Raw genomic sequence first — 27728 nt, 5'->3', positions numbered from 1 at the left:
TTCAGTTTTAGTTTTGTTCTGCATAGCCATCCCTAAGCTTCAATGTCTTTTCTTAGGGGCACTCACCCTTTGTTAATTTTTAGTTTAAGCATTAAACACCTTTTTACCTGCATAGCAAAAGCTATGCAGAACGAAACGGTGAGTGCCCCTAAGCTTCAATGCCTCTTCTTAGGGGCACTCGCCTTTTGTTTATTTTTGGTTAAAGCATTAGACAACTTTTTACCTGTATGCTGTCTCGCACTGATTCCGATATCTACAAAGCAATTAGCTACCGGCTGCTGTTAAAGAAGAGTAATACACGGTTACTCTGCCAAGCTCTAGACAGCACCGACATTCAACAACAACACATAATTTGCAGACTATAATTACTGGTTTGCAAAAAATAATTTTAACCCAAATAGGTGAAATTAGGGCTTCACGGTGGCAGAGGGGTTAGTGCGTCTGCCTCACAATACGAAGGTCCTGCAGTCCTGGGTTCAAATCCAGGCTCGGGATCTTTCTGTGTGGAGTTTGCATGTTCTCCCCGTAAATGCGTGGGTTCCCTCCGGGTACTCCGGCTTCCTCCCACCTCCAAAGACATGCACCTGGGGATAGGTTGATTGGCAACACTAAATTGGCCCTACTGTGTGAATGCGGGTATGAATGTTGTCTGTCTATCTGTGTTGGCCCTGCGATAAGGTGGCGACTTGTCCAGGGTGTACCCCGCCTTCCGCCCGATTGTAGCTGAGATAGGCGCCAGCGCCCCCCGCGACCCCGAAAGGGAATAAGCGGTAGAAAATGGATGGATGGATAGGTGAAATTAGATATTCTCCCACGGCACGGTGGTTGAAAAACACTGGTATAGGTTATTGAGCTGAAGATAATAGTGGTTGTGAGCATCAGAATGTGAGGTGCGTTGTTACAGTAGGTGTGCCCAGGTATCAGTGTGACTAGCAGGAGGTTAACATGTTACATGTACTGCAGTATCCAAAGACAACAGCCAGGATATGTGCAATTATGTGCCATTACTACTACAATGATTAAAGGCCTACTGAAACCCACTACTACCGACCACGCAGTTTATATACCAATGATGAAATCTTAACGTTGTAACACATGCCAATACGGCCGGTTTAGTTCACTAAATTGCAATTTTAAATTTTCCGCGAAGTGTCCTGTTGAAAACGTCGCGGAATGATGACGTTTTTGTTGACGCGTGCTTGTGACGTTATTGGTTGGAGCGGACATTTAATCCCAGCACCACTCACAGCTAAAAGTCGTCCGATTTAATCGCATAATTACACAGTATTCTGGACATCTGTGTTGCTGAATCTTTTGCAATTTGTTCAATGAATAATGGATACTACAAAGAAGAATGCATTTGGTGGAAAGCGGTGTATTTCGGCCGGCTGTAGCAACACAAACACAGCCGGTGTTTCTTTGTTTGTTGTGAAGCTTTAATATGGAACAGAGCGGTCAAGCGAACATGTTTCTCTACCACATGTCAACCGGCAGGTTTCGGTGAGAAAATTGTGGTAGTAAATCGGCTCTTACCCCAAACATGAGCGGCGCTTGTGTCGTTCTTTCTGCAGCTGTCAAAGAGGCAGCTGCGACTTTCTTGGCCCCTCCATGGCTTCACTCAGAGACACTGGCGGTCACCACACCCCTCCGACTTTCAGGTATGACTTTATAATCTCACTAAAACACTAGTAACACAATAAAGAGATAAGGGATTTTCCAAAATGATCCTAGTAAATGTGTCTAATAACACCTGAATCGCTCCCACTGCCTTGTCTTTTTGTTTTCTTCTAGTCCTTCACTCTCACTATCCTCATCCACGAATCTTTCATCCTCGCTCCCATGAATGGGGAAATTGTCGCTTTTTCGGTCAGAATCGCTCGCGCTGCTGGTGTCTATGATTGTAATAAATGTGCGGATGTGAGTAGCCCTCACATCGGTGACGTCACGCGCACTTTGGCTTCTACTTCCGGTACAGGCAAGGCTTTTTTATTAGCGACCAAAAGTTGCGAACTTTATCGTGGATGTTCTCTACTAAATCCTTTCAGCAAAAATATGGCAATATCGCGAAATGATCAAGAATGACACATAGAATGGACCTGCTATCCCCGTTCAAATAAGAAAATCTAATTTCAGTAGGCCTTTAATAATATGCATTTTTAGTGATTGGGGCCTAACAGTAACGTGCTAACCATCTGCTGTGAATGATGAAGGCCACACTGTACTGCGCTGTAAGCACTCCATGTTCCCACTGTTGATTACTTCAATTACACAAGCTGCTGATTTTCTCCCAACCGTTCCCACACATTAAAAAAGGAGATGAGAAAGTAACTTTTAGCCCTCAGGTGTTAGGGGAAGGTGTGTTGGATCAGTTAGCCTATAAAAGTTGTACACAATAAAAGCCACCCCACAACACAAACATACACATGCACACCCACACACTACTCAGTGTAGAATTAACTAGATTAACGCCCTTTTTTCCCCCCATCCGGTCTTACTTACCATTTCTCTGGGTTGCTGAGCCAAAATGGCGAAGGTAGACACACGATCACATAAGCATTTTGTATGCGAGGCATCTGTCAGCACCGTTCTACACGCCTTGCTGGACCAGGCTCCCCAAGAATCGTTCCTGCGAGCACAAAGAAAGGGACGATTTAAAGACGCTCCGCATCCACAAAGTCAGTCATTTACTCAAAAGGAATCGAGTGATAAATAAAACAAAAACATAAAAAAAGAAGGCGCCGCGGTCTCGTGCAGCTGTATGGCGCCAAGAAGAAGACACGAAGGCGCGATCCAACATGGTTCTGATTCACACACACACAAAAACAATATTTACCTGCGTTATTTCCTTTATAAAATATTCCATCCTTCGCTCCTCGGCGCACCTGTTATTCCGTCCTTTCTCCAACCCCCTTTTCCCCTTCCCCGCACTGCTTTAATTAGCAGCCTTTGCTTGGCTTCCTGGCAAAAGGATTTTTTTTTTTTTTCTCGCAGCAATCAAGACTGATGCTGCGCGGCTCTCAGCCGGCGTGAGGGAGAGGGGAGGCTAGCCCAATGAGAGCAGCGGTGCGCGCCGTCGCTGGATGTTTCGACTCGGACGGAGGTGTCATTCCAACACGGGTATAAATAACGCTTCGGGACGGTTCCTCAAAGTCACGATACGGCTTAACGGCGGTCGCCCCCCCGGTCGGAAGCGACTTTTATTAGCACCCCCGAGATAGTGAGACCACCCCGCCGGAGCAGCGTGAATGGTTGCTGCCGCTCTCCACCTCACAACACCGCTGTATAGTAGGTGAAAGGAAAAGCAGCAGCTTTTCTCCTATGTGCCTTTCGTTTTATTTAGACATTGTCCTTTTTGTGTTAATAATTGTTGCGAAGAATATATTACAGCAAACAACAACAAAAAAAAAAAGAGTGGGACTGCAGGTTTTAGTCAACACCTGTTGTCTCGCGAGATCTCGTCTTCACGCCAAAACATCTTTACATGACAAAAGTGCTGCTCCATTAAAGGCCTACTGAAATATTTTTTTTCTGATTCAAACAGGGATAGCAGGTCCATTCTATGTGTCATACTTGATCATTTCGCGATATTGCCCTATTTTTGCTGAAAGGATTTAGTAGAGAACATCGACGACAAAGTTCACAACTTTTGGTCGCTAACAGAAAAGCCTTGCCTTTACCGGAATTCGCAGACGATGACGTCACCCGTTGATGGCTCCTCACATCCTCACATTTTTCTTAATGGGAGCCTCCAACAAAAAGAGCTATTCGGATCGAGAAAACGACAATTTCCCCATTAATTTGAGTGAGGATGAAAGATTCGTGTTTGAGGATATTAATAGCGACAGACTACAAAAATGGGCAACACTAAATTGGCCCTAGTGTGTGAATGTGAGTGTGAATGTTGTCTATCTGTGTTGGCCCTGCGATGAGGTGGCGACTTGTCCAGGGTGTACCCTGCCTTCCGCCCGATTGTAGCTGAGATAGGCAGGCGCCAGCGCCCCCCGCGACCCCGAAAGGGAATAAGCGGTAGAAATGGATGGATGGATGGACAGACTACAAAAAAAAAACCGCGATTGCATTGGGACAGATTCAGATATTTTTAGACACATTTACTAGGATAATTTTGGGAAATCCCTTATCTTTCTATTGTGTTGCTAGTGTTTTAGTGAGTTTAACAGTACGTGATAGTCGGAGGGGTGTGTCCACGGGTGTCTTTACACAGTGTCTCACGGAAGTCGACGGCATCTTTATGGACGGCACAAGCTCACCTGATCTCCGGTAACAAGCGGCTTTTTACCACAATTTTCTCACCGAAACCTGCTGGTTGATATTCGGTCGGGATCCATGTTCGCTGTGATCCATAGTAAAGTTTCACCTCAGGGATTTTAAACAAGGAATCACCGTGTGTTTGTGTGGCTAAAGGCTAAAGCTTCCCAACTAAATCTTTCTACTTTGACTTCTCCAATATTAATTAAACAAATTGCAAAAGATTCAGCAACACAGATCTCCAAAATACTGTGTAATTATGCTGTTAAAGCAGACGACTTTTAGCTGTGTGTGTGCGCAGCGCTCGTATTTCCTAACAGCCCGTGACGTCACGCGTACACGTCATCATTACGCAAGGTTAAGAAGCAAAGTAAAAAAATAAATTAATTTATTTAAACAAATGAAGACCAAGTCTTTAAAATATTTTCTTGGATTTTCAAATTCTATTTGAGTTTTGTCTCTCTTGGAATTAAAAATTTCGAGCAAAGCGAAACCATCTTGCTAGTAAATAAATACAATTTAAAAAATAGAGGCAGCTCACTGGTAAGTGCTGCTATTTGAGCTATTTTTAGAACAGGCCAGCAGCCTACTCATCTGGTCCTTACGGGCACCGGGTTGGTGACCCCTGGTCTAGAACATGTTGTGCTTTATCCATTATTGATGTGTTTCTTGCTACTTTATGTTGTATATTTTTTTCATGAGATTTCCATTTCCTTTTAATATCTATTAATACACCCAGAAATGTTTTTTGTTTTTTTTTACCCTTTCAATATTTACTATGTCTATCTGTATTTGTGTTTGACTTTTTCTTCTACTGTTACCAGATAGCATTAGATTAGTTTTACTGAGATTCAAAGATGATAGTCTGTTTTTGTTAATTTCTTCTGTTATTATTTGTATTACAATCGGGCTGAGATAGGCGCCAGCGCCCCCCGCTACCCCGAAAGGGAATAAGCGGTAGAAAATGGATGGATGGATTATTTGTATTATCTTCTGTGTGTTATCTCCTGAACAAAATGTTGTTGTTGTAACTTTACAAATGTCATTTATATAGTGCCTTTTATTTTATTTAGAAGATTGTCCTCTTTGTCTTTATAAATGCTGCGAAGAATATATTACAGCAAACAAAAAGAGTGTGACTGCAAATTTATTCAACACCTGTTGTGTCGCGAGATCTCGTCCTCAAGCCAAAACATCTTTACATAAGTGTTGCTCCATTAAAAACCCACTTTATCGGTACGCCTTTTCAAAGTGGGCACTACAATAACTGTGTCAAAAATAAGAAATGTTGTGGTTTCCAACACCAACGTCTAGCTCAGGGGTCGGTAACCCAAAACATTGAAAGACTCATATTGGACCAAAAATACAAAAAACAAATCTGTCTGGAGCTGCAAAAAATGAAAAGCCGTATATATGGCTAAATCAGACTACAGTTAAAGGCTTACTGAAACCCACTACTACCCACCACGCAGTCTAATAGTTTATATATCAATGATGAAATATCAACATTGCAACACATGCCAATACGACCGGTTTAGTTTACTAAATTACAATTTTAAATTTCCCGGGAGTTTCGTCTTCGAAACGTCATGTAATGATGACGTGTCCGCAAGACGTCACGGGTTTTTAGGAAGTATGAGCGCTGCGCACACACACAGCTAAATGTTGTCTGCTTTAACGGCATAATTGTACAGTTTTTTGGACATCTGTGTTGCTGAATATTTAGCAATTTGTTAAATTAATATTGGAGAAGTCAAAGTAGAAAGATGGAGTAGGTAAGCTTTAGCCTTTAGCCAAACAAACACACGGTGATTCCTTGTTTAAAATTCCTGGAGGTGAAACTTTCCTATGGATAAGAGCGCGGTCAAGCGGACATGGATCCCGACCACATGTCAACTAGCAGGATTCGGTGAGAAAATTGTGGTTAAAAAATCAGTTCTTACCATAGAAAAGTTGAGCTTGTGCCGTCCATAGCTGCCGTCGACTCCCCTGAGACACTGGCGTCAAGACACCCGTGGAGACACCCTTCCGACTATCAGGTAATATTAAACTCACTAAAACACTAGCAACACAATAGAAAGATAAGGGATTTCCCAGAATCAACCTAGTAAATGTGTCTAAAAACATCATCGGAATCCGTCCCAATGCAATCGCATTTTTTTTTTTCTAGTCCGTCGCTATCAATATCCTCAAATACGACTCTTTCATCCTCGCTCATATTAATGGGGAAATTGTTGTTTTCTTGATCCGAATAGCACTTTTTGTTGGAGGCTCCCTTTAAAAACAATGTGAATATGTGACGTCATCGTCTGCGAATTCCGGTAGAGGCAGGGCTTTTTTCTTAGCACCTAAAGTTGCGAACTTTATCGTGGATGTTCTCTACTAAAAATCCTTTCAGCAAAAATGTGGCAATATCGCGAAATGATCAAGTATGACACATAGAATGGACCTGCTATCCCCGTTTAATCAAGAAAATCTCATTTCAGTACGCCTTTAGAATGGCCTTCTCAAAGTCCTGACTTAAATGTGTGGACAATGCTGAAGATACAAGTCCATGTCAGAAAACCAAAAAATTTAGCTGAACTGCACCGATTTTGTCAAGAGAAGTGGTCAAAAATTCACACGCTTGCCAGAAGCTTGTGAATGGCTACCAAAATTGGTGCAGTTCAGCTAAATGCTTTGGTTTTCTGACATGGACTTGTTTCTTCAGCATTATCCACACGTTTAAGTCATGACTTTGGGAAACTCATTCTAAAACCTTAATTGTAGCCTGATTTAGCCATTGCTTTACCAATTTTGAAGTGTGTTTGGGGTCATTGCCCTGTTGGAACACCCAACTGCGCCCAAGAGCAAATATCCGAGCTAATTATTTTAGGTTATCCTGAAGAATTTGGAGGTGATCCTCATTTTTCATTGTCCCATTTACTCTCCGTAAAGCACCAGTTCCATTGGCAGCAAAACAGGCCCAGAGCATATTACTATCACCACCCTGCTTGATGGTGGGAATGGTGTTTCTGGGATTAAAGGCCTCACCTTTTCTCCTCCAAAAATATTGCTGGGTATTGTGGCCAAACAGCTCAATTTTTGTTTCATCTGACATCACATGGACAAAGATAAGACAAAGATAAGAGCTGTATGAATTCAGCTGATATAGGCTCCAGCACCCGCCGTTACCCCAAAAAGGGACAAGCGGTAGAAAATGGATGGCTGTTTGGAGGAAAACAGGTGAGGCCTTTAATTCCAGGAACACCAGGCCTACCGTCAAGCATGGTGGTGATAGTATTATTCTCTGGGCCTGTTTTGCTGCCAATGGACCTGGTGCTTTACAGAGAGTAAATGGGACAATGAAAAAGGAGGATCACCTCCAAAACTCTTCAAGACAACTTAAAATCATCAGCCCAGAGGTTGGGTATTGTGCACAGTTGGGCGTTCCAACAGCACAATGACCCCAAACATATGTCAAAAGTTGTAAAGGAATGGCTAAATCAGGCTACAATGAAGGTTTTAGAATGGCCTTCCCAAAGTCCTGACTTAAACGTGTGGACAATGCTGAGGAAACAAGTCAATGTCAGAAAACCAACACATTTAGCTGAAATGAATTAATTTTGTCAAGAGGAGTGGTCAAAAATTCAACCAGAAGCTTGCCAGAAGCGAATGGCTACATAAAGCACCTTAGAGCAAAAAACCATTAGAATAAAAAAGGCAGCAGAGTGACACATGCACACTGACATGAGGCAATAAACCAACGCTGGCAAGGAGGAACAGGTGAACTTAAAGGCCTACTGAAATGAGAGTTTCCTATCCAAACGGGGATAGCAGATCCATTCTACGTGTCATACTTGATCATTTCGCGATATTGCCATATTTTTGTTGAAAGGATTTAGTAGAGAACATCCACGATAAAGTTCGCAACTTTTGGTCACTAATAAAAAAAGCCTTGCCTTTACCGGAAGTAGCAGACGATGTGCGCGTGATGTCACTGGTTGTAGAGCTCCTCACATCTGAACATTGTTTACAATCATAGCCACCAGCAGCTAGAGCGATTCGGACTGAGAAAGCGACAATTTCCCCATTAATTTGAGCTAGGATGAAAGATTTGTGGATGAGGATAGTGACAGTGAAGGACTAAATAAAAAAATAAAAAAATAAAAAAAAGGCGAGGGCAGTGAGAGCGATTCAGATGTTATTAGACACATTTACTAGGATAATTCTGGAAAATCATTTATCTGCTTATTGTGTTACTAGTGTTTTAGTGAGATTATATGGTACCTGAAAGTCGGAGGGGTGTGGCCATGGGTGTAGTGATCGCCAGTGTCTCCGGTGGGAGGAGGTAATGGTCCGCAGCTGCAGGAGGACGCAAGCTCCGCTCATAACTACAGTAAGAGCCGACTTATCACCACAATTTTCTCACCGAAACCTGCCGGTTGACATATGGTCTGGAACCATGTTCGCTTGACCGCTCTGTTCCATGGTAAAGCTTCACCTTCGGGAATTTTAAACAAGGAAACACCGGCTGTGTTTGTGTGGCTAAAGGCTAAAGCTTTCCACCTCCATCTTTCTACTTTGACGTCTCCATTATTAATTGAACAAACTGCAAAAGATTCAGCAGCACAAATGTCCAGAATACTGTGTAATTATGCGATTAAAGCAGACTACTTATAGCTTGGATCGGGCTGGAAAAAAAATGTCCTCTACAACCGGTGACGTCAAACGCACGCGTCATCATACCGCGACGTTTTCAACAGGACACTTCGCGGGAAATTTAAAATTGCAATTTAGTAAACTAAAAAGGCCGTATTGGCATGTGTTGCAATGTTAATATTTTATCATTGATATATAAACTATCAGACTGTGGTCGGTAGTAGTGGGTTTCAGTAGGCCTTTAAATAGACTTGATTAACCAATAGAAAACAGGAGCGGTGGTAGGAATCTAAGCAGAAAGTGAAGGTGCAGCAAAACAAGGAGTTCAACAGGAAGTACTACTAAAACAAAAGCACCAGGACAGGAAATGATACTAAACACAGGAAAGTAAAGAACAAAATCCGGAATGTCATGTGGGATCGTGGCAAAAACAGCGTAAATTGTTAACGTCCTAACCACCGTGTCACCGTGCTGCCTGAAAACTGCTCAGACACGGTACATGAATGAACTATGAAGCAGCACATTCAGGTTTATCTAACACTACGGCTGGCGAGAGTACAGCCGTAGTGTTACTGCGGCCAGCAGCCTCTGCTGTGTCATCGGATCAATATGGCAGCAGTGATTATTATTCCAGGAAGGGACAGTGGAGCCTGTACTCAGAATTTCCCAAAAGGTTTAGAACAGCTCCAGCCTGTCTGCGCACACTAATACATCGATAAAATAAAAAAAATATAAAACCTTCAATATGTTCCCTTATCCTCTTCCTGTCGCTCGAGTTTGAAGTGCCACACATTTCTTACTCCTGTCTATTGAATTTTAGCAGACACAGTTAGCGGATTTATTTATTTTTTGAAAGGACTCGTCAGGCTGAGACGTACAGGTTTGTTATTATTTAAGCAGAGCGGACAGCTGAAGTGAAGATCTGCTTATGACACATAACATGGAAGGTCGTGACTAAAAACCCTCTTTTGGTCTGGTCTGGATTAAGCGGGGGTCAGCAACCCGTGGCTCACGAGCCGCATACAGCTCTCTAGTGCCGCCCTAGTGGCTCCCTTGACCATTTTTAAGAAAGGATTGAAAATGGAAAAAGTTAGGGGGAAAATAATTTTTTTGTTTTAGTATGTTCTTTGTTTGAGGAAAAAAACATGACACAAACCTTGCAAATTGTTAGAAAGCCCACTGTTTAATGTTTGTGTGTATGCTTCACTGATGAGAGTATTTGGTGGATATCGTTTTGTCCTAATAATTTGGGCGGTTCTTCAACTCACCGGAGTGTGGACTGTGACGCAACAGTTTATTTACATGTAAAATGTCCCATCTTAAAACTAATTTGTATACTCCAGCTTTTAAAAATACCCCCCTTTTAGACTAGTTGATCTGCCGCTTCTCTTCTGCTCTGCCCCCCTCTCCCTCGTGGAGGGGCGGCACAGATTCGGTGGCCACAGATGAAGCGCTGGACCGCTCGCCTGGACCTCGGTTGGGAAAGTCTCTGCGCTGCTGACTTGTCTCCGCTCAGGATGGTCTTCTGCTGGCCCCACTATGGACAGGACTCTCACTATTATGTTATATCGACTATGGACTGGACTCTCACAATATTATGGTAGATCCACTCGACGTCCATTGCACCAGTCTCCCTAGGAGGGGGGTCCCCACATCTGTGGTCCTCTTTAAGGTTTCTCATTGTCCCATTGGGTTGAGTTTTTCCTTGCCGTGATGTGGGATCTGAACCGAGGATGTCATTGTGGCTTGTGCAGCCTATTGAGACACTCGTGATTTAGAGTTATATAAATAAACATTGATTGATTGATTGAAATCTTCCACTCTTTTTTTGTCTTATTTTGTCCACCAAAAATTTCATGCTGTGTGTGAATGCACAAGATTGCGCTTTGTTGATGTTATTGGCTTGTTGGAGTACTAATCAGGCATATTTTGTCAGTGCATAACTGCAAGCTAATCAAGGATAACATGCTATTTAGGCTATATGTACATATTGCATCATTATGCCTTACGTTTTGGTATATTTGAACTCATTTAATTTCCTTTAAATCATCTTAATTCAATTTATATTTGCATATCTCATGACACATTATCTGTATGTAATATTGGCTGCATTTCAGATAGTTGTTTGTGTGCCACTTTGTTCCAGACCACAGCAAACATTAACTAGCTTGCCGAAGATTGTAATAAATCTATTAGAAGAAGACAGCCTGCCGTGTCCTTTAACTTGGACACACACATCTATTCCGTTGGCCATTAAAAGCCAGTAATTTCCAGGTGTTATCTCACCTTCTGAGTAGCCTCTGATTTACTAATGTTTTCCAATGTTGTAAAAATGTGTAGAATAAATATTAAATGTCAACATTTCTGTCCAAGAAGATTTGCATCAGCCTGCAACACATAGTCATTTTGATAGCAGGCTATTATAGCTAACATAGACACTTAAATCATGGGTTGACTTCATTATAAGACTTATATACAGCTTTTCATTTTTTGTAGCTCCAGACAGATTTTTTTTGTATTTTTGGTCCAATATGGCTCTTTCAACATTTTGAGTTGCCGACCCATGGGTTAAAGGATTTGTACACAAACAGAAATTGAATGTATGAGTTGGCACCGGATCGCCGGATGTTATGATTTGACGGCTGGTTGTCAATCAAGCTCCTCACTATGGTGACAGTTAACATTTCACTAGAGGCTTTTAGTCTTGATTATATCTGTCATATATAAGAAATGTCATTTAGAGGGTTTTTATGTAAAAATAAAGCAAAAAGCAACTCTTATTACCTGTTGGTACCTGTTTTTGTCAATTTGGAATCCCCATATGTATTGAAACATTTAAATAAAACCATTGATGCATGGGGGAGATACTTTTAAAACTATGTTGCCTTCTTCCAAACTTTCTCCAAATGAGTCTTTTGGAATTTGAGACTTCAGTGATGTATTTTGCCTTACTTACGTCATGCGGATATCACCATTTATGGTAGAGGTTTACCCGAAGAGCTTTGCGTGAGTCAGCCTTTGTTTTTGTTTTTTTTACAGTATTCAGTTGTAGTCCAAAGTAAGGTTGTACGGTATACCGGTCGGTATAAGTGTAGTACCGTAATACTAATGAATCATATTCGGTACTATACCGCCTCTAAAAAGTACCGGTCCCCGGACCCCCCGCATCCCTGTCAACAATGCTGGTTTACGAGCAGAAGAGCATGTTCGGCAGCACACAATCATGGAGTTCTTACAAGCAGACAGTGAGTAGACAGAAAAGGGGGAACGGACGCATTTTGGCTTAAAAACTAACGATAAAGGTGAAGCTGTAACAAATCACTAATCTTTGCCTCCATGGCAACAAATAAAGTAAGTTTTTTACAAGTATCATCCCTGCAGGATAAGGAATAGCTAAACATGCTTCCCTACACCGTAGCTCACTGGCATCATTAGCGGTGACGCCGTTGACTCATTTAAACCAGGGGTCTCAAACTCAATTTACCTGGGGGCCTCTGGATGCAGAAACTGGGTGAGGCTGGGCCGCAAGAAAATATTTCTTAAAAAAGTCTAACATGCACTTTTTAATGAATTCCCCTTCTTTGAAGGGCTTTCCCGCACTAGCAACATACTTGCCAAATCTTGCGATCTTTCCGAAAAAAAACAACCTGATTATCAGTGGCCCTCCTGACAATCTCCCGGGGTAATCATTCTCCCGGTTATCATCCGGATAACAATATTAAGGGCGTGCCGTGAAGGCACTGCCTTTAATTGTCCTCTACAACCTGTCGTCTCGTCTGCTTTTCCACCATACAAACAGTGTGCCGGCCCAGTCACATTTTGTATGACGCTTCTGCAGACCCACGGAAGTGACTGCAAGACATAGTTGATCAACAGCCATACATATCACACCGAGGGTGGCCGTATAAACAACTTTATCACTGTTACAAATATGTGCCACACTGTGAACCGGTATAGCTCGGTTGGTAGAGTGGCCGTGCCAGCAACTTGAGGGTTACAGGTTCGATTCCCGCTTCCGCCATCCTAGTCACTGCCGTTGTGTGCTTGGGCAAGACACTTTACCCACCTGCTCCCAGTGCCACCCACACTGGTTTAAATGTAACTTAGATATTGGGTATCACTATGTAAAGCGCTTTAAGTCACTAGAGAAAAGCGCTATATAAATATAATTCACTTCACACTTCACACCAAACAAGATCGACAAACACATTTTGGGAGAACATCTGCACCATAACAAGACATAAACACAACAAACCAAATACCCAGAATTCAATGCAGCCCTAACTCTTCCGGGCTACAATAGGAGGCGGGGGTGTGTATTGGTGTGGGTTCACAGTGTGGCGCATATTTGTAACAGTGTTAAAGTTGTTTATACGGTTTATATGTGCCTGTTGATTAACAATGTCTTGCAGTCGCTAACTGCGTCTACAGAAGTCAAATACAACATGTAGCTGGGCTGGCACGCTGTTTGTACAGGTTGTAGAGGACGCTAAAGGCAGTGCCTTCACGGTGCCCCCTTAATATTGTTGACTGGGTGAAATTCGGGAGGATAATTGTCTCAGGGAGGGCACTGAAGACTGGGAGTCTTCCGGAAAAATCGAGGGTATGCAAGTATGGCGCTGTAAAGCGCCATTCATATAAAACTTGCGGGCCGCACCAACATTAAATTTTCGCATTACAATGCTTTCCGCAATTGGCCCGCGGGCCGCGTGCTTGAGACCCCTGATGTAAAGAAACGCCATTGGTGGATCTACACCTAACATCCACTGTAATGATACCAAGAACAGGAACGTATCTAGTCGATACCACTATGATTACTTTAAAAAATTCAGCATCACACAATCTTCTTTAGTTTTTTAAAATTTATATTATGTTCATGAACTCAGGAAATATGTCCCTGGACACATGAGAACTTTGAATATGACCAAGGTATGATCATGTAACAACTTGGTATCGGATTGATATCTAAATGTATGGTATCATCCAAAACTAATGTAAAGCATCCACACAACAGAATAATAAGTGATTATTACATTTTAACAAAAGTGTAGATAGAAGATGTAAAAAGAGAAAGTAAGCATATATTAACCGTAAATGAACAAGTAGATTAACAATTCATTCTCTACCCTCATAATTTTGACAAAATAACAGAATCATAAAGACACAATATATTACTGCATATGTTAGTAGACTAAATTAGGAGCCTTCGTTTGTTTAATTACGACTAAAAGATAAGTTGTCTTGCCTGTTTCGCTATTTTATTTAAGGACAAACTTGCAGTAAGAAACATATGTTTAATGTACCATACGATTTTTTGTTTAAATAAAGCCAATAATGCCATTTTTTGTGGTTACCTTATTTTAGAAAAGTACCGAAAATAATTTTGGTACCGGTACCTATACCAACATATTGGTATCGGGACAGCACTAGTCCAAAGTTGTAGTCAATATGTCTCTATCCTCTGGTTAAAGTTAAAGTACCACTGACAGTCACACGCACACTAGGTGTGGTAAAATTACCCTCCCATTGTTTCATCCCCTGTGAGGGGAGCAGTGAGCAACAGCGGTGGCCACGCTTGGGATTTAACTCTAAATTCCAACCCTTGATGCTGAGTGGGTTGGAATGGGTACCATTTTTATAGTCTTTGGTATGTCTCAGGGCGGACACTCTAACCCATGGGTGTCAAACTCTGGCCCGCGGGCCAAATTTGGCCCGCCGTGTATTTTCATTTGGCCATTGAGGCGATGTCAAATTAACATTAGAGCTGGCCCGCCGGTATTATGCAGCGGCAGTGTCGCTGTAACACCGCATTCACCGCTAATACTCATTCTTGCTAACACCCCACCTCCCAATTTTCCAAGGAGATTCCCAGATTTCAGTGCCCCTCACGAAAATCACAAGGGGGCAACCAAATTTCTCCCGATTCCCACCTGGACAACAATATTGGGGGCGTGCCTTAAAGGCACTGCCTCAAGCATCCTCTAAAACCTTTCGTCACGTCCGCTTTTCCTACGTAGAAACAGCATGCCGGCCTAGTCACATGATATATGTGACTTTTACTCTCACACACGCTAATGCAATGCAAGCTTGGTCAACAGCCATACAGGTCACACTGAGGGTGGCCGTATAAACAACTTTAAGACTGTTACAAATATGCGCCACACTGTGAACCAACACTAAACGAGAATGACAAGCATATTTCGGGAGAACATCGGCACTGTACTACAACATAAACACAACAGAACAAATACACAGAACCCCTTGCAGCACTACCTCTTCCTGGACGCTACAATATAAAAATGTATTATTAGCCTGTGGGGAAAGTTTATTTTGATGTTTAACTGAGAAGGCTGAAAATAGAAAAGAGGCATTCAATTTCTATTTAAATTCTATTTGATATGCCATTGCTATTTTTAAATAGATTAGTATTATTTGAAACTCGATTTTGCATGTCACTATAAAGTTATATACGTCTCGCTTGTTCAATATTCAATGCAAAACTTGTTTGGGTCCCTATTAAAAGGTTAATTTGTTCAATCTTTGCCCACGGCTTTGTTCAGTTAAAATTTTTGGCCCACTCTGTATTTGAGTTTGACACCCCTGGTCTAACCACAAGACCACTGAGCAGGTTGTGGGGTGGACTGGCTCGTACATGCACATGCATGCTAAAATCCTCCGCTGTTGCCATTTCTAATAAAAAGTAGAGGAGAGTTTAAAATTATATCTGTCGATCGACTCGATATGGTACCGCTAAAAACTGCACCATGGCTGACAGGGAGAAGACGCAGTCGAAGGGGGCTTGGCCACTAAGAGGGCTTCGGCACGTAAAAAAAAACGCCCACAAAACGACGCATTGTTATGGGACAGTCAGAAAGCTGTTTGAAGATGGTCTGTAAAACTAAATTTATGTAAAACTTTAACTATAGCACTAAAATTACAGGCAGTGTTTTAAATGTAGGAACACATTTTAATATATGACCCCTTTAAAGGCCTACTGAAATGAGATTTTCTTATTTAAACGGGGATAGCAGGTCCATTCTATGTGTCATACTTGATCATTTCGCGATATTGCCATATTTTTGCTGAAAGGATTTAGTAGAGAACATCGACGATAAAGTTTGCAACTTTTGGTCGCTAATAAAAAAGCCTTGCCTTTACCGGAAGTAGCAGACAATGACATCACCGGTGTGAGGGCTCCTCACATCCTCACATTGTTTGTAATGGGAGCCCCCAGCAGCAAGAGCTATTCGGACCGAAAAAACGACAATTTCCCCATTAATTTGAGCGAGAATGAAAGATTTGTGGCTGAGGATATTGATAGCGAAGGACTAGAAAGAAAAAAAAAAAAGGCAATTGTATTGATAGCGATTCAGATCACATTTACTAGGATAATTCTGCGAAATCCCTCATATTTCTATTGTGTTGATAGTGTTTTAGTGAGTTAAATAGTACCTGATAGTCGGAGGGGTCTGTGTCCACGGGTGTGTTGACGCCAGTGTCTGAGGGAAGTCACGGCAGCTGCATGGACGGCGCAAGCTCCGCAGATCTCCGGTAAGAGGCGACTTTTTACCACAATTTTCTCACCGAAACCTGCCGGTTGACAAGTGGTCGGGAACGATGTTCGCTTGACCGCTCTGATCCATAGTAAAGCTTCACCTCCGGGAATTTTAAACAAGGAAACACCATGTGTTTGTGTGGCTAAAGGCTAAAGCTTCTCACCTCCATCTTTCTACTTTGACTTCTCCATTATTAATTGAACAAATTGCAAAAGATTCAGCAACACAGATGTCCAGAATACTGTGTAATTGCGCAATGAAAAGAGACGACTTTTAGCCGCAAGTGGTGCTGCGCTATGTCCCCTTCTACCCGAGACATCACGCGCACGCATCATCATACCACGAAGTTTTCAACAAGAAACTCTGCGGGAAATTTAAAATTATAATTTAGTAAACTAAAAAGGCCGTATTGGCATGTGTTGCAATGTTAATATTTCATCATTGATATATAAACTATCAGACTGCGTGGTCGGTAGGAGTGGGTTTCAGTAGGCCTTTAACATGAACACACAACGATGTTCCCTCAGTCAGCAAAACTTTAATTGTGAATGAAAATTATCAACTTAATTGAAGGAAATTTAATAAAACGAACATCCATTCTTGTTTTCTTGTGACCAAAAGTACATTTTGTTCTTTGTATTTTCCCTTTCAGACCATTTTGTAAGGCTGTGCTACTAAATTGTACCCTTTCTGTATTGCTTGATTGAAGTGTGTAGCTGCAGGAGGGATTGGGCTTTGTGCGATCATCAATAATAAAACCCGAACATAGCCCGGGTCTGGAAGTAAGTAAACGTTTCCTGTATTTTTTTCCAATATTGTTTGAAGTAAATCTGTGTATAGGGCTGGGATAAAGTGCTGCTCGCAACCTTCAAACAGCCACAGGGATTGATTGATGACTTCCCGTTGCATGAGATGAAGTCAGCAGTCCCCCTGGTGAGAACTCGACATGATCATTTTCCAACATTACAGAAGTTTTGCTCCAGTGACAGAAGAGGGCGCCGTACTGAGGATTAATATTTGTCACGTTGGCGACACTTTCTGACCTTACGGGTGCATGTCTGTTTGATAATACAAAGTGTCACTTTTGATGTGAGGAGCGAGAACACCTTGTTGGTCGTGAGGTGCAGATGGCAGCCTGGTGTTAAAACATCCAGGAGTGAATTTGGTGACAGAATTGGATCAGGCTTCATTTAACGGCAGCATTGTGACAGGGAGATAGTCAGAATTCAGTTTTAAAGCCGAATGAGGTCAAGCTGCTTGATTTTCTAGGACCTTCAGGATGAATGGAAACACTTGACTCAAATATCTCATTTCATCTTGAAGCTCCTAGAAAATCACTTTCATAACATACAGCATATACGTGTTCATTGAATTGTTTACATATAAAACCCAATCCAGAGAGCTCTTCAAATTATTTGCATGTTTATTGCATATTAGGAAAACACTAAGGCCTCTGTATTAGCATTCCATCATCATCATCCGTCGAGGATGTCTTCGCGAAATGCAATTTGTGCCAGGCAGGGTCCACATCAAGTGGAGACATGAAAGCATACATTTTATTGGAACAGAATGCATTTTAACTGTATGGTGCTCGAATGGCAAAAAATACCTCCAAATATGAATGCCCAGTAAATTAGTACAGTTTGGAGGACAAACATGAGGTTCTGGCCTCAAAACCCAAACTTTTAAAGGGGAATATTATCACCAAACCTATGCAAGCGTCAAAATATACCTTGATGTTGCAGAAAAAAGACCATGTATTTTTTTTACCGATTTCCGAACTCTAAATGGGTGAATTTTGGCAAATTAAACGCCTTTCTATTTATCTGTCTTTTAGCGATGACGTCAGAACGTGACGTCACCGAGGTAATACACCCGCCATTTTCATTTTCACTTTACAAACACCGGGTCTCAGCTCCGTTATTTTCCGTTTTTTCGACTATTTTTTGGAACCTTGGAGACATCATGCCTCGTCGTTGTGTTGTCGGAGGGTGTAACAACACTAACAGTTGCACCACTGGCAAGAAATCTGCCGCCAGACCCCCATTGAATTTGCCAGAGTGTCTTCACATTTTACCGGCGATGCTAAGACAGACATGGCACAGAGATGTATGGATAACCTGCAGATGCATTTGCAACGATTAAGTCAACGAAATCACAAAGGTGAGTTTTGTTGATGTTGTCGACTTATGTGCTAATCAGACATATTTGGTCACGGCATGACTGCCAGCTAATCGATGTTAACATGCTATGCTAATCGATGCTAACATGCTATTTACGCTAGCTGTATGTACATTTGAAACTAGACACCCACATTTAATGCGAAACAAACACTTACCAATCGACGGATTTAAGTTGCTCCAGTGTCACAAGATGCGAAAGTCCTGATCGTTTGGTCCGCACATTTTACCGAGGATGCTAATAAGGCAGCCATGCTATGGGCCACTTCATTAGGTACACCCACGCTATGGGCGAATAGCGTCAATAGCTATTCGCTCAATAGCTTCAATTTCTTCTTCAATTTCATTTTCGCTATCTGCCTCCATACTCCGACCATCTGTTTCAATACATGCGTAATCTGTTGAATCGCTTGAGCCGCTGAAATCCGAGTGTGAATCCGAGCTAATGTCGCTATATCTTGCTGTGGTAACCGGCATGTTTGTATTGGCGGCCCTGTATGACGTCACAGGGAAATGGACAGTCGCATCGCAAATAGCGAAAATCAAGAACTTTAAAGTTTTTTTAGGGATATTCCGGGAGGTGTAAAATTTTGAAAAAAAACTTCAAAAAATAAAACAAGCCACTGGGAACTGATTTTTATTGTTTTCAACCCTTTTGAAATTGTGATAATGTTCCCCTTTAAAATGCATGATGACTTGTCTGGAATGGAGCCTGCGATGCCTCAGACTGGAAGTCTCTCCAGAGAGTGGTGAGGACGGCGGAAAAGATTATCAGGACTCCTCTTCCTCCTATCCAGGAGATCGCAAAAAGCCGCTGCCTGACCAGGGCTCAGAAAATCTTGCAAAGACTACTCCCACCCCCACCAAGAACTGTTTTCAGTGCTGGACTCTAGGAAGAGGTTCTGCATCCTCCGTAGCAGAACTTCCAGATTCTGTAACAGCCTCTTCCCTCAGGCCGTAAGATTCTTGAACGCATCATAATTAAATAATCCCCTCAACTCCCCCCAAAATGGATTAACTCGCTGGTATAAAAAAGACAATATAACATACATCCATAAACATGGACGCATGTGTAAAAGTGCAATGTGTTTATCTGTACAGTAATCTATTTATTTATACCTGCACCTTATTGCTTTTTTTTTTATCCTGCACTACCAAGAACTAATGCAACTAAATTTTGTTCTTATTTGTACTGTAAAGTTCAAATTTGAATGACAATAAAAAATAAGTCTAAGTCTAAAGCATCTGAGGCAACTGTGTTATTCTTTTGTTTTGTTTTTACCTCGTTTATTATTTTTCTGAAACCGATCCAATGTAGGTGGGCCAAAATATTCACAAAAAATCCACTTTAAAAGGGGTCTTATTATCTAAAACGCATCCTTCTGGTCTGCATAACATTAAATTGTAGTGCTTTGGTCTACATTTTGCAAAGATTATGTTTTACAGACCATGTTCAAGCCCCTTTCAGACTGTCTTTTCAGAATGCACCATTATGGGCGGCCTCCTCCAAGCCGAACCCCCTTCGACTGCGTCCCCACCATGTCAGCCATGTCCTTTTTAGTGCTTTCATATATAATCTACTGACAAATATAGGTTAGAACTATGTGCTATTTTTTGTAATAAATGGCAACTATTTCCAGAATATAAGATAGAATTTTTCCCCACACTTTGAACCCAGAGGTTTATACATTGGTGTGGCTGATTTATGGAGAGAGAAAGATGATTAATTGAGTGTTAATATTTGAGTAGGGCCCAGGCTCTTTAGTGGAAAAATTGGACTCTTAGGTCAAAAAGGTAAGAACCCTGGTTTAGATCGCACTTCAATATTGTCTAAAAAAAAGTTGTACATAGTATATCTGTGTGCTGCATGTCAACATGACAAAACATCAGGTGTTGGACCATATGTTGTCATAAATGTGGAGTGGAATAGGTGTCTCCATGACGACAGTCGGTATAAACACAAAAAACTAATTCTTATAGGGCGGTCTGTACCACTTTTGCACTTGTTATTAATTGGAATAGATCACCTGCAACACACCCATAAATCAATCAATCAATGTTTACTTATATAGCCCTAAATCACTAGTGTCTCAAAGGGCTGCACAAACCACAACACAAACCACTACGACATCCTCGGTAGGCCCACATAAGGGCAAGGAAAACTCACAACCATAAAACAACAAACAAGAAAACCCAAAATAGTGCATTATTATTTCATTCTTAAATATTGCACACACTATATAGCACTCGTTATTTTGATCGTAGTAGATCAGGCCCTGTGGTAAAAACACATTTTACTGATCACAAAGCTGCACAGAAACAATTTGCAAACACTTTCTGTTCTTACTCCATGTCTATCAAACGTCAAATCTCTCTTTTTTTTAATTATTTTTTTTTGTTTTGTTTTTCTCTCAAGCGGTTAACTTTTCTTTTTTGTTGTATGACAGTTAAAAATAATACAATGCTACTTTTTCTTTGGAGTCCTTGAAAACATTGTCTCTACTCTTTACAAATGATTTTTTTGTTGCTGAGAGTCTGAGCCTGGAATAAATGCGTTTTTAAAATCATTTTTGGAAAAAGATTGTGCTCCACTTTAGAGGCACCACTCTATATAGAACATTCCCCAGAGAGCCAGCGTCCTCTGCAGTGGATGCTGGTTTACAGGAGAACATTTTTTTTTTGTTTTGTTCAAAGGCATCCCCTTTAAACCATTGTGAGAAAACACGATAAAACATAATACAATCTTAAGTGATCAAAACAAGAATTGTACTAAACAATATTGCTCACATCAGCAATTAAAACATATTCCTACATGCTTTTGTCAACATTTTAATATTGTAAAAACATATTAATAGATAAAGAAATTAAATATTTGCACTCACCAAAATGGCTGTTCCCGGGAAGACTTATTTCAAAACAAAAAGCCATTATCCGTTCTGCAAATATCAACAGTAATGATACCAAGTATAGTATCAGTTTATGGTAGATACTACAGTTATTAGATTTATATATTTTAGTATCACAAAATCATTGTCTGTCATTATTGTTTGCAACCTTTTTTATTTTTAAGTATTGCGCACTATTGACATTCTGTATGTAATAAAATGTAATAAGGATATATTTATAAATAAATAAATGATAAATGGGTTGTACTTGTATAGCGCTTTTCTACCTTCAAGGTACTCAAAGCACTTTGACACTACTTCCACATTTACCCATTCACACACACATTCACACACTGATGGAGGGAGCTGCCATGCAAGGCGCTAACCAGCACCCATCAGGAGCAAGGGTGAAGTGTCTTGCTCAGGACACAACGGACGTGACGAGGTTGGTACTAGGTGGGGATTGAACCAGGGACCCTCGGGTTGCGCACGGCCACTCTACCACTGCGCCACGCCGTATTACAATAATAATTCATACTGTTACACCAACATCCTGTGGTTTGGTCGGATTATTTGGTCAACAATTCATCCATCCATCCATCCATTTTCTACCGCTTATTCCCTTTTGGGGTCGCGGGGAGCGCTGGCGCCTATCTCAGCTACAATCGGGCGGAAGGCGGCGTACACCCTGGACAAGTCGCCAACTCATCGCAGGGCCAACACAGATAGACAGACAACATTCACACTCACATTAACACACTAGGGCCAATTTAGTGTTGCCAATCAACCTATCCCCAGGTGCATGTCTTTGGAAGTGGGAGGAAGCCGGAGTACCCGCAGGGAACCCAGCATTCACGGGGAGAACATGCAAACTCCACACAGAAAGATCCCGAGCCTGGATTAGAACCCAGGACTGCAGGACCTTCGTATTGTGAGGCAGACGCACTAACCCCTCTGCCACCGTGAAGCCAACAATTTAATAATTTAATGATCCTGATAATGTTTAAAGTACTAACATTGGTATGGCAGATCGATACAAATATCAACAGTAATGATACCAACTATAGTATCAGTTTATGGTAGATGCTACAGTTATTAGGTTTATATTTTTAGTATTATTGTTTGCAAACTTGTTTAGTTTTGTCTGAGTATTTTGCACTATTGACTTACTGTATGTAATAAAATGGAATAAGGATATATTTACAATGATAATTCATACTGTTACACCGACATCCTGTGGTTTGGTCGGATTATTTGGTCAACAATTTAATAATTTAATGATCCTGATAATGTTTAAAGTATGAACATTGGTATGGCAGATTGATACAAATATCAACAGTAGTGATACCAAGTATAGTATCAGTTTATGTTATAGATACTACAGTTATTAGGTTTATGTTTTTAGTATTATTGTTTGCAAACTTGTTTAGTTTTGTCTAAGTATTTTGCAGTATTGACTTACTGTATGTCATAAAATAGAATAAAGATATATTTACATTAATTGTTCATACTGTTACACCGACATCCTGTGCTTTGGTCGGATTATTTGGTCAACAATTTAATCATTTAATGATCCTGATAATGTTTAAAGTATGAACATTGGTATGGCCAATACTACCCCTGTAACTACCAATACAAACATTTTTAATATCGCGCAAAACTAATAGTAGAAACAAAAAGTATTGAAACACGAGAATAATAAGTGTGTCGATGGATCCTATTAACAATAAATCAACTAATAAATTAATAGTGCTGAGAAAATAATACAACTGGCAAAATGATGCTAAAGACACAATATTTTACCACATACATCAGCAGCTAAATAAGTATGGCGATGTCGTTATCATACCATATATTACCATGAATTGATTAACGTGGACCCCGACTTAAACAAGTTGAAAAACTTATTCGGGTGTTACCATTTAGTGGTCAATTGTAGGGAATATGTACTGAATTGTGCAATCTACTAATAAAAGTATCAATCAATCAATCAATCAATCACAAGAACCTGCAATATATATTGTGATGAACATTTTAAAGGCCTACTGAAACCCACTACTACCGACCACGCAGTCTGATAGTTTATATATCAATGATGAAATATTAACATTGCAACACATGCCAATACGGCCGGTTTAGTTTGATAAGTTACAATTTTAAATTTCCCGCGGAGTTTCTTGTTGAAAACGTCGCGGAATGATGACGTGTATGATGACGCGTGCGCGTGACGTCTCGAGTTGGAGGGGACATATTAGCGCAGCACCACTAGTGGCTAAAAGTCGTCTCTTTTCATCGTGCAATTACACAGTATTCTGGACATCTGTGTTGCTGAATCTTTTGCAATTTCTTCAATTAATAATGGAGAAGTCAAAGTAGAAAGATGGAGGTGGGAAGCATTAGCCTTTAGCCACACAAACACACGGTGATTCCTTGTTTAAAATTCCCGGAGGTGAAGCTTCACTATGGATCAGAGCGGTCAAACGAACATGGATCCCGACCACTTGTCAACTGGCAGGTTTCAGTGAGAAAATTGTGGTAAAAAGTCGCCTCCTACCGGAGATCAGCGGAACTTTTGTTATGCTGCAGCTGCCGTGGCTAATTCCCTCAGAGACTGGCGTCAAAACACCCGTGGACACACCCCTCCAACTATCAGGTACTATTTAATCTCACTAAAACACTAGCAACACAATAGAAAGATAAGGGATTTCCCAGAATTATCCTAGTAAATGTGTCTAAAAACATCTGAATCGCTCACAATGCAATCGCCTTGTGAGGAGTGTGAGGAGCCCTCACACCGGTGATGTCATCATCTGCGACTTCCGGTACAGGCAAGGCTTTTTTATAAGCGACCAAAAGTTGCAAACTTTATTGTCGATGTTCTCTACTAAATCCTTTCAGAAAAAATATGGCAATATCGCGAAATGATCAAGTATGACACATAGAATTGACCTGCTATCCCCGTTTAAATAAGACAATCTCATTTCAGTAGGCCTTTAAGGCCATAACACCCATCCAGAGTACTTAAGCCAATGCTTAGCACATCATAAAAGTTGTCCTGGCTGGTCCACCAAAATTATGGACCACCAGAGAAGGTGATCTGAGGTTGCCATTGCAATAACATAAATTCCATTTTTGATACTACAAGCCATGGTTATGATGCACAATTACTATATATGTATTATCCTAAGATGCAAGTTCACAAGTAAATCACCACAGTCACATGACCCGACTGCTCATCTTGTTACTATCGGGTGCACACACACACACACACACACACACACACACACACACACACACACACACACACACACACACACACACACACACACACACACACACACACACACACACACACACAAATAGTCAGAATACATGCTTAGCTTCTTGCCAGTTTATCCACCTTTGGTGCAGCAGTGAAGCAGTAAAGAGGCATCACCGCACTTCCATCTTTTATTCCCACTCAATCCTTTCATACAGATATCATCAAGTAAAAAAATAAAAGAATACCATTGTGCTCTCCCTATCTGCAGTGCACTTTCCATTAAAAGCCAAAAACTAAAGACAACAAAAGCTTTCGCTTTCTCTCGCTGGGACTAAATCTGATCAAGGGCACATCTGTGGTGCAAATACACCAATTGGAGGTCTGTGACGTCAACACTTTGACTGACGCTGATCTCTGATATGGAAATGTCAAGAAAACCTAGTAACAAAAGAGGGAAACCATTAAAAATACCTTTTGTCATGGTATCTGAAGGGAAGCAAATGTGAACCCAAATAAGAAACGTTGACATAAAGCAGAACTAGAGTTGAGCCTCTTTAGATCGAGAGCAGTAACTTTCAGCTGCAATTGGATGTTTAACTTCTAGAGTAGCTTTACGTTGTCGAGCAGCAATATTTAGATATTTTAATATTAAGATGTGCTTGCATACCTTAAAGGCCTACTGAAATGAGATTTTCTTACTTAAACAGGGATAGCAGGTCCATTCTATGTGTCATACTTGATCATTTCGCGATGTTGCTATATTTTTGCTGAAAGGATTTAGTAGAGAACATCGACGATAAAGTTCGCAACTTTTGGTCGCTAATAAAAAAGCCTTGCCTTTACCGGAAGTAGCAGACGATGTGCGCGTGACGTCACTGGTGTGAGGGCTCCTCACATCCTCACATTGTTTATAATGTGAGCCACCAGCAGTAAGAGCAATTCGGACCGAGAAAGCGACAATTTCCCCATTAATTTGAGCGAGGATGAAGTATTCGTTGATGAGGAAAGTTAGAGTAAAGCACTATAAAAAAAAAAGAAAAAAAAAAGAAAAGGCGACGGGGAGTGTTTCAGATGTAATTAGACACATTTACTAGGATAATTATGGAAAATTCATTATCTGCTTATTGTGTTTATAGTATTTTAGTAAGATTATGAAGTCATACCTGAAAGTCGGATGGCTGCGGTGAACACCAGTGTCTCTGAGAGAAGCCGAGGAGCCAAGATCACAGCTGCCTTTTTGAGCTGCAGGATGAGGTCGCATTATCCACTCAAGTCTCCGGTAAGAGCCGACTTAATATCACAATTTTCCCATCCAAAAACTTGCTGGTTGATGTAGAGAAACATGTTCGCTTGACCGCTTTGTGCTAAAGTTTCACAACAAACAAAGAAACACCGGCTGTCTTTCGGTTGCTAAAGGCAGCTGCAATCCACTGCTTTCCACCAATATTATTCTTATTTGATGTCTCCATTATTAATTGAACAAATTGCAAAAGATTCAGCAACACAGATGTCCAAAATACTGTGTAATAATGCGATGAAAAGAGACAACTTTTAGCCATAAGTGGTGCTGGGCTAAAATGTCCCCTCCAACCAATAACGTCACAAACACGCGTCATCATTCCGTGACGTTTTCAACAGGAAACTCCGCGGGAAATTTAAAATTGCAATTTAGTAAACTAAAAAGGCCGTATTGGCATGTGTTGCAATGTTAATATTTCATCATTGATGTATAAACTATCAGACTGTTTGGTCGGTAGTAGTGGGTTTCAGTAGGCCTTTAATGGTATATGATTGAAATTAATTTACTTTGCGCCTAATCTACTACGATACAAACACCATACCAAATGATGTGCACTATTACCATTACAATTGATAACTGGTGTAGAACGCCGTATTTGAATGAGTTATTTGCGTGTACTACACGGATTGCACCATACACTGCACAATCATGTTCTGAAACGTGCAGCAGACATATACCACTTCTTTGTGGGCATTTTAGAAGCCGTCCTGCAGAACTTCTACAACGGAACCTACTTTTTATCAGGCTGAAAGTGCGCTCCTGGGAGAGGCCGGCACTAACTACTGTAAGAAGCCATTTTCATATATATATATATATATATATATATATATATATATATATATATATATATATATATATACATATACATATACATATACATATATATCCATCCATCCATTCTCTACCGCTTATTCCCTTTCGGGGTCGCGGGGGGCGCTGGCGCCTATCTCAGCTACAATCGGGCGGAAGGCAGGGTACACCCTGGACAAGTCGTCACCTCAGATAGACAGACAACATTCACACTCACACACTAGGGCCAATTTAGTCTTGCCAATCAATATATATATATATATATATATATACATACATACATACATACACACACACACATATACATATATATACATATACATATACATATATACATATATATATATATACATATACATATATACATATATATATATATATATATATATATATATATATATATATATATATATATATATATATATCCGCAGACACTAAACACATCAATTGAATTTGTATCCAACAGCTAAAAGGGGAACTCCACTTTTTTTAGGATTGTCGCTTATTGTTCACAATCATTATGAAGCACATGACGATGGATGGATTTTTCTTTTTAACGCATTCTAACTCATAAATAAACGTAAATAAAAGTCTGCTTAAAACGGAGCCAAAGGGTGGTCCTCTATTTCGTCCATGAAACCCATTAAATATCCATCCATCCATCCATTTCCTACCGCTTATTCCCTTTCGGGGTCGCGGGCGCCTATCTCAGCTACAATCGGGGGGAAGGCGGGGTACACCCTGGACAAGTCGCCACCTCATCGCAGGGCCAACACAGATAGACAGACAACATTCACACTCACATTCACACACTAGGGCCAATTTTGG

General features: G+C 40.8%; 1 protein-coding gene across 9 annotated transcripts in view; it reads right to left on the bottom strand.

Moving 5' to 3' along the window:
• adgrb3 (adhesion G protein-coupled receptor B3) overlaps positions 1-27728 on the bottom strand; it is a 418594-nt gene that overhangs the window by 40029 nt on the left and 350837 nt on the right. For all 9 annotated transcript variants that reach the window (XM_061910386.1, XM_061910388.1, XM_061910390.1 and 6 more), the window contains one exon: positions 2500-2626. In XM_061910386.1, the coding sequence (XP_061766370.1) occupies positions 2500-2626 (127 nt within the window). The remainder of the gene's footprint in view (positions 1-2499; positions 2627-27728) is intronic.

This window comes from Nerophis ophidion, linkage group LG09 (genome assembly GCF_033978795.1).
Source record: "Nerophis ophidion isolate RoL-2023_Sa linkage group LG09, RoL_Noph_v1.0, whole genome shotgun sequence".
Taxonomy (NCBI): Eukaryota; Metazoa; Chordata; class Actinopteri; order Syngnathiformes; family Syngnathidae; genus Nerophis; species Nerophis ophidion.
Note: the sequence above shows the minus strand (reverse complement) of the source record. Positions and strands in the feature narration are given on the sequence as shown.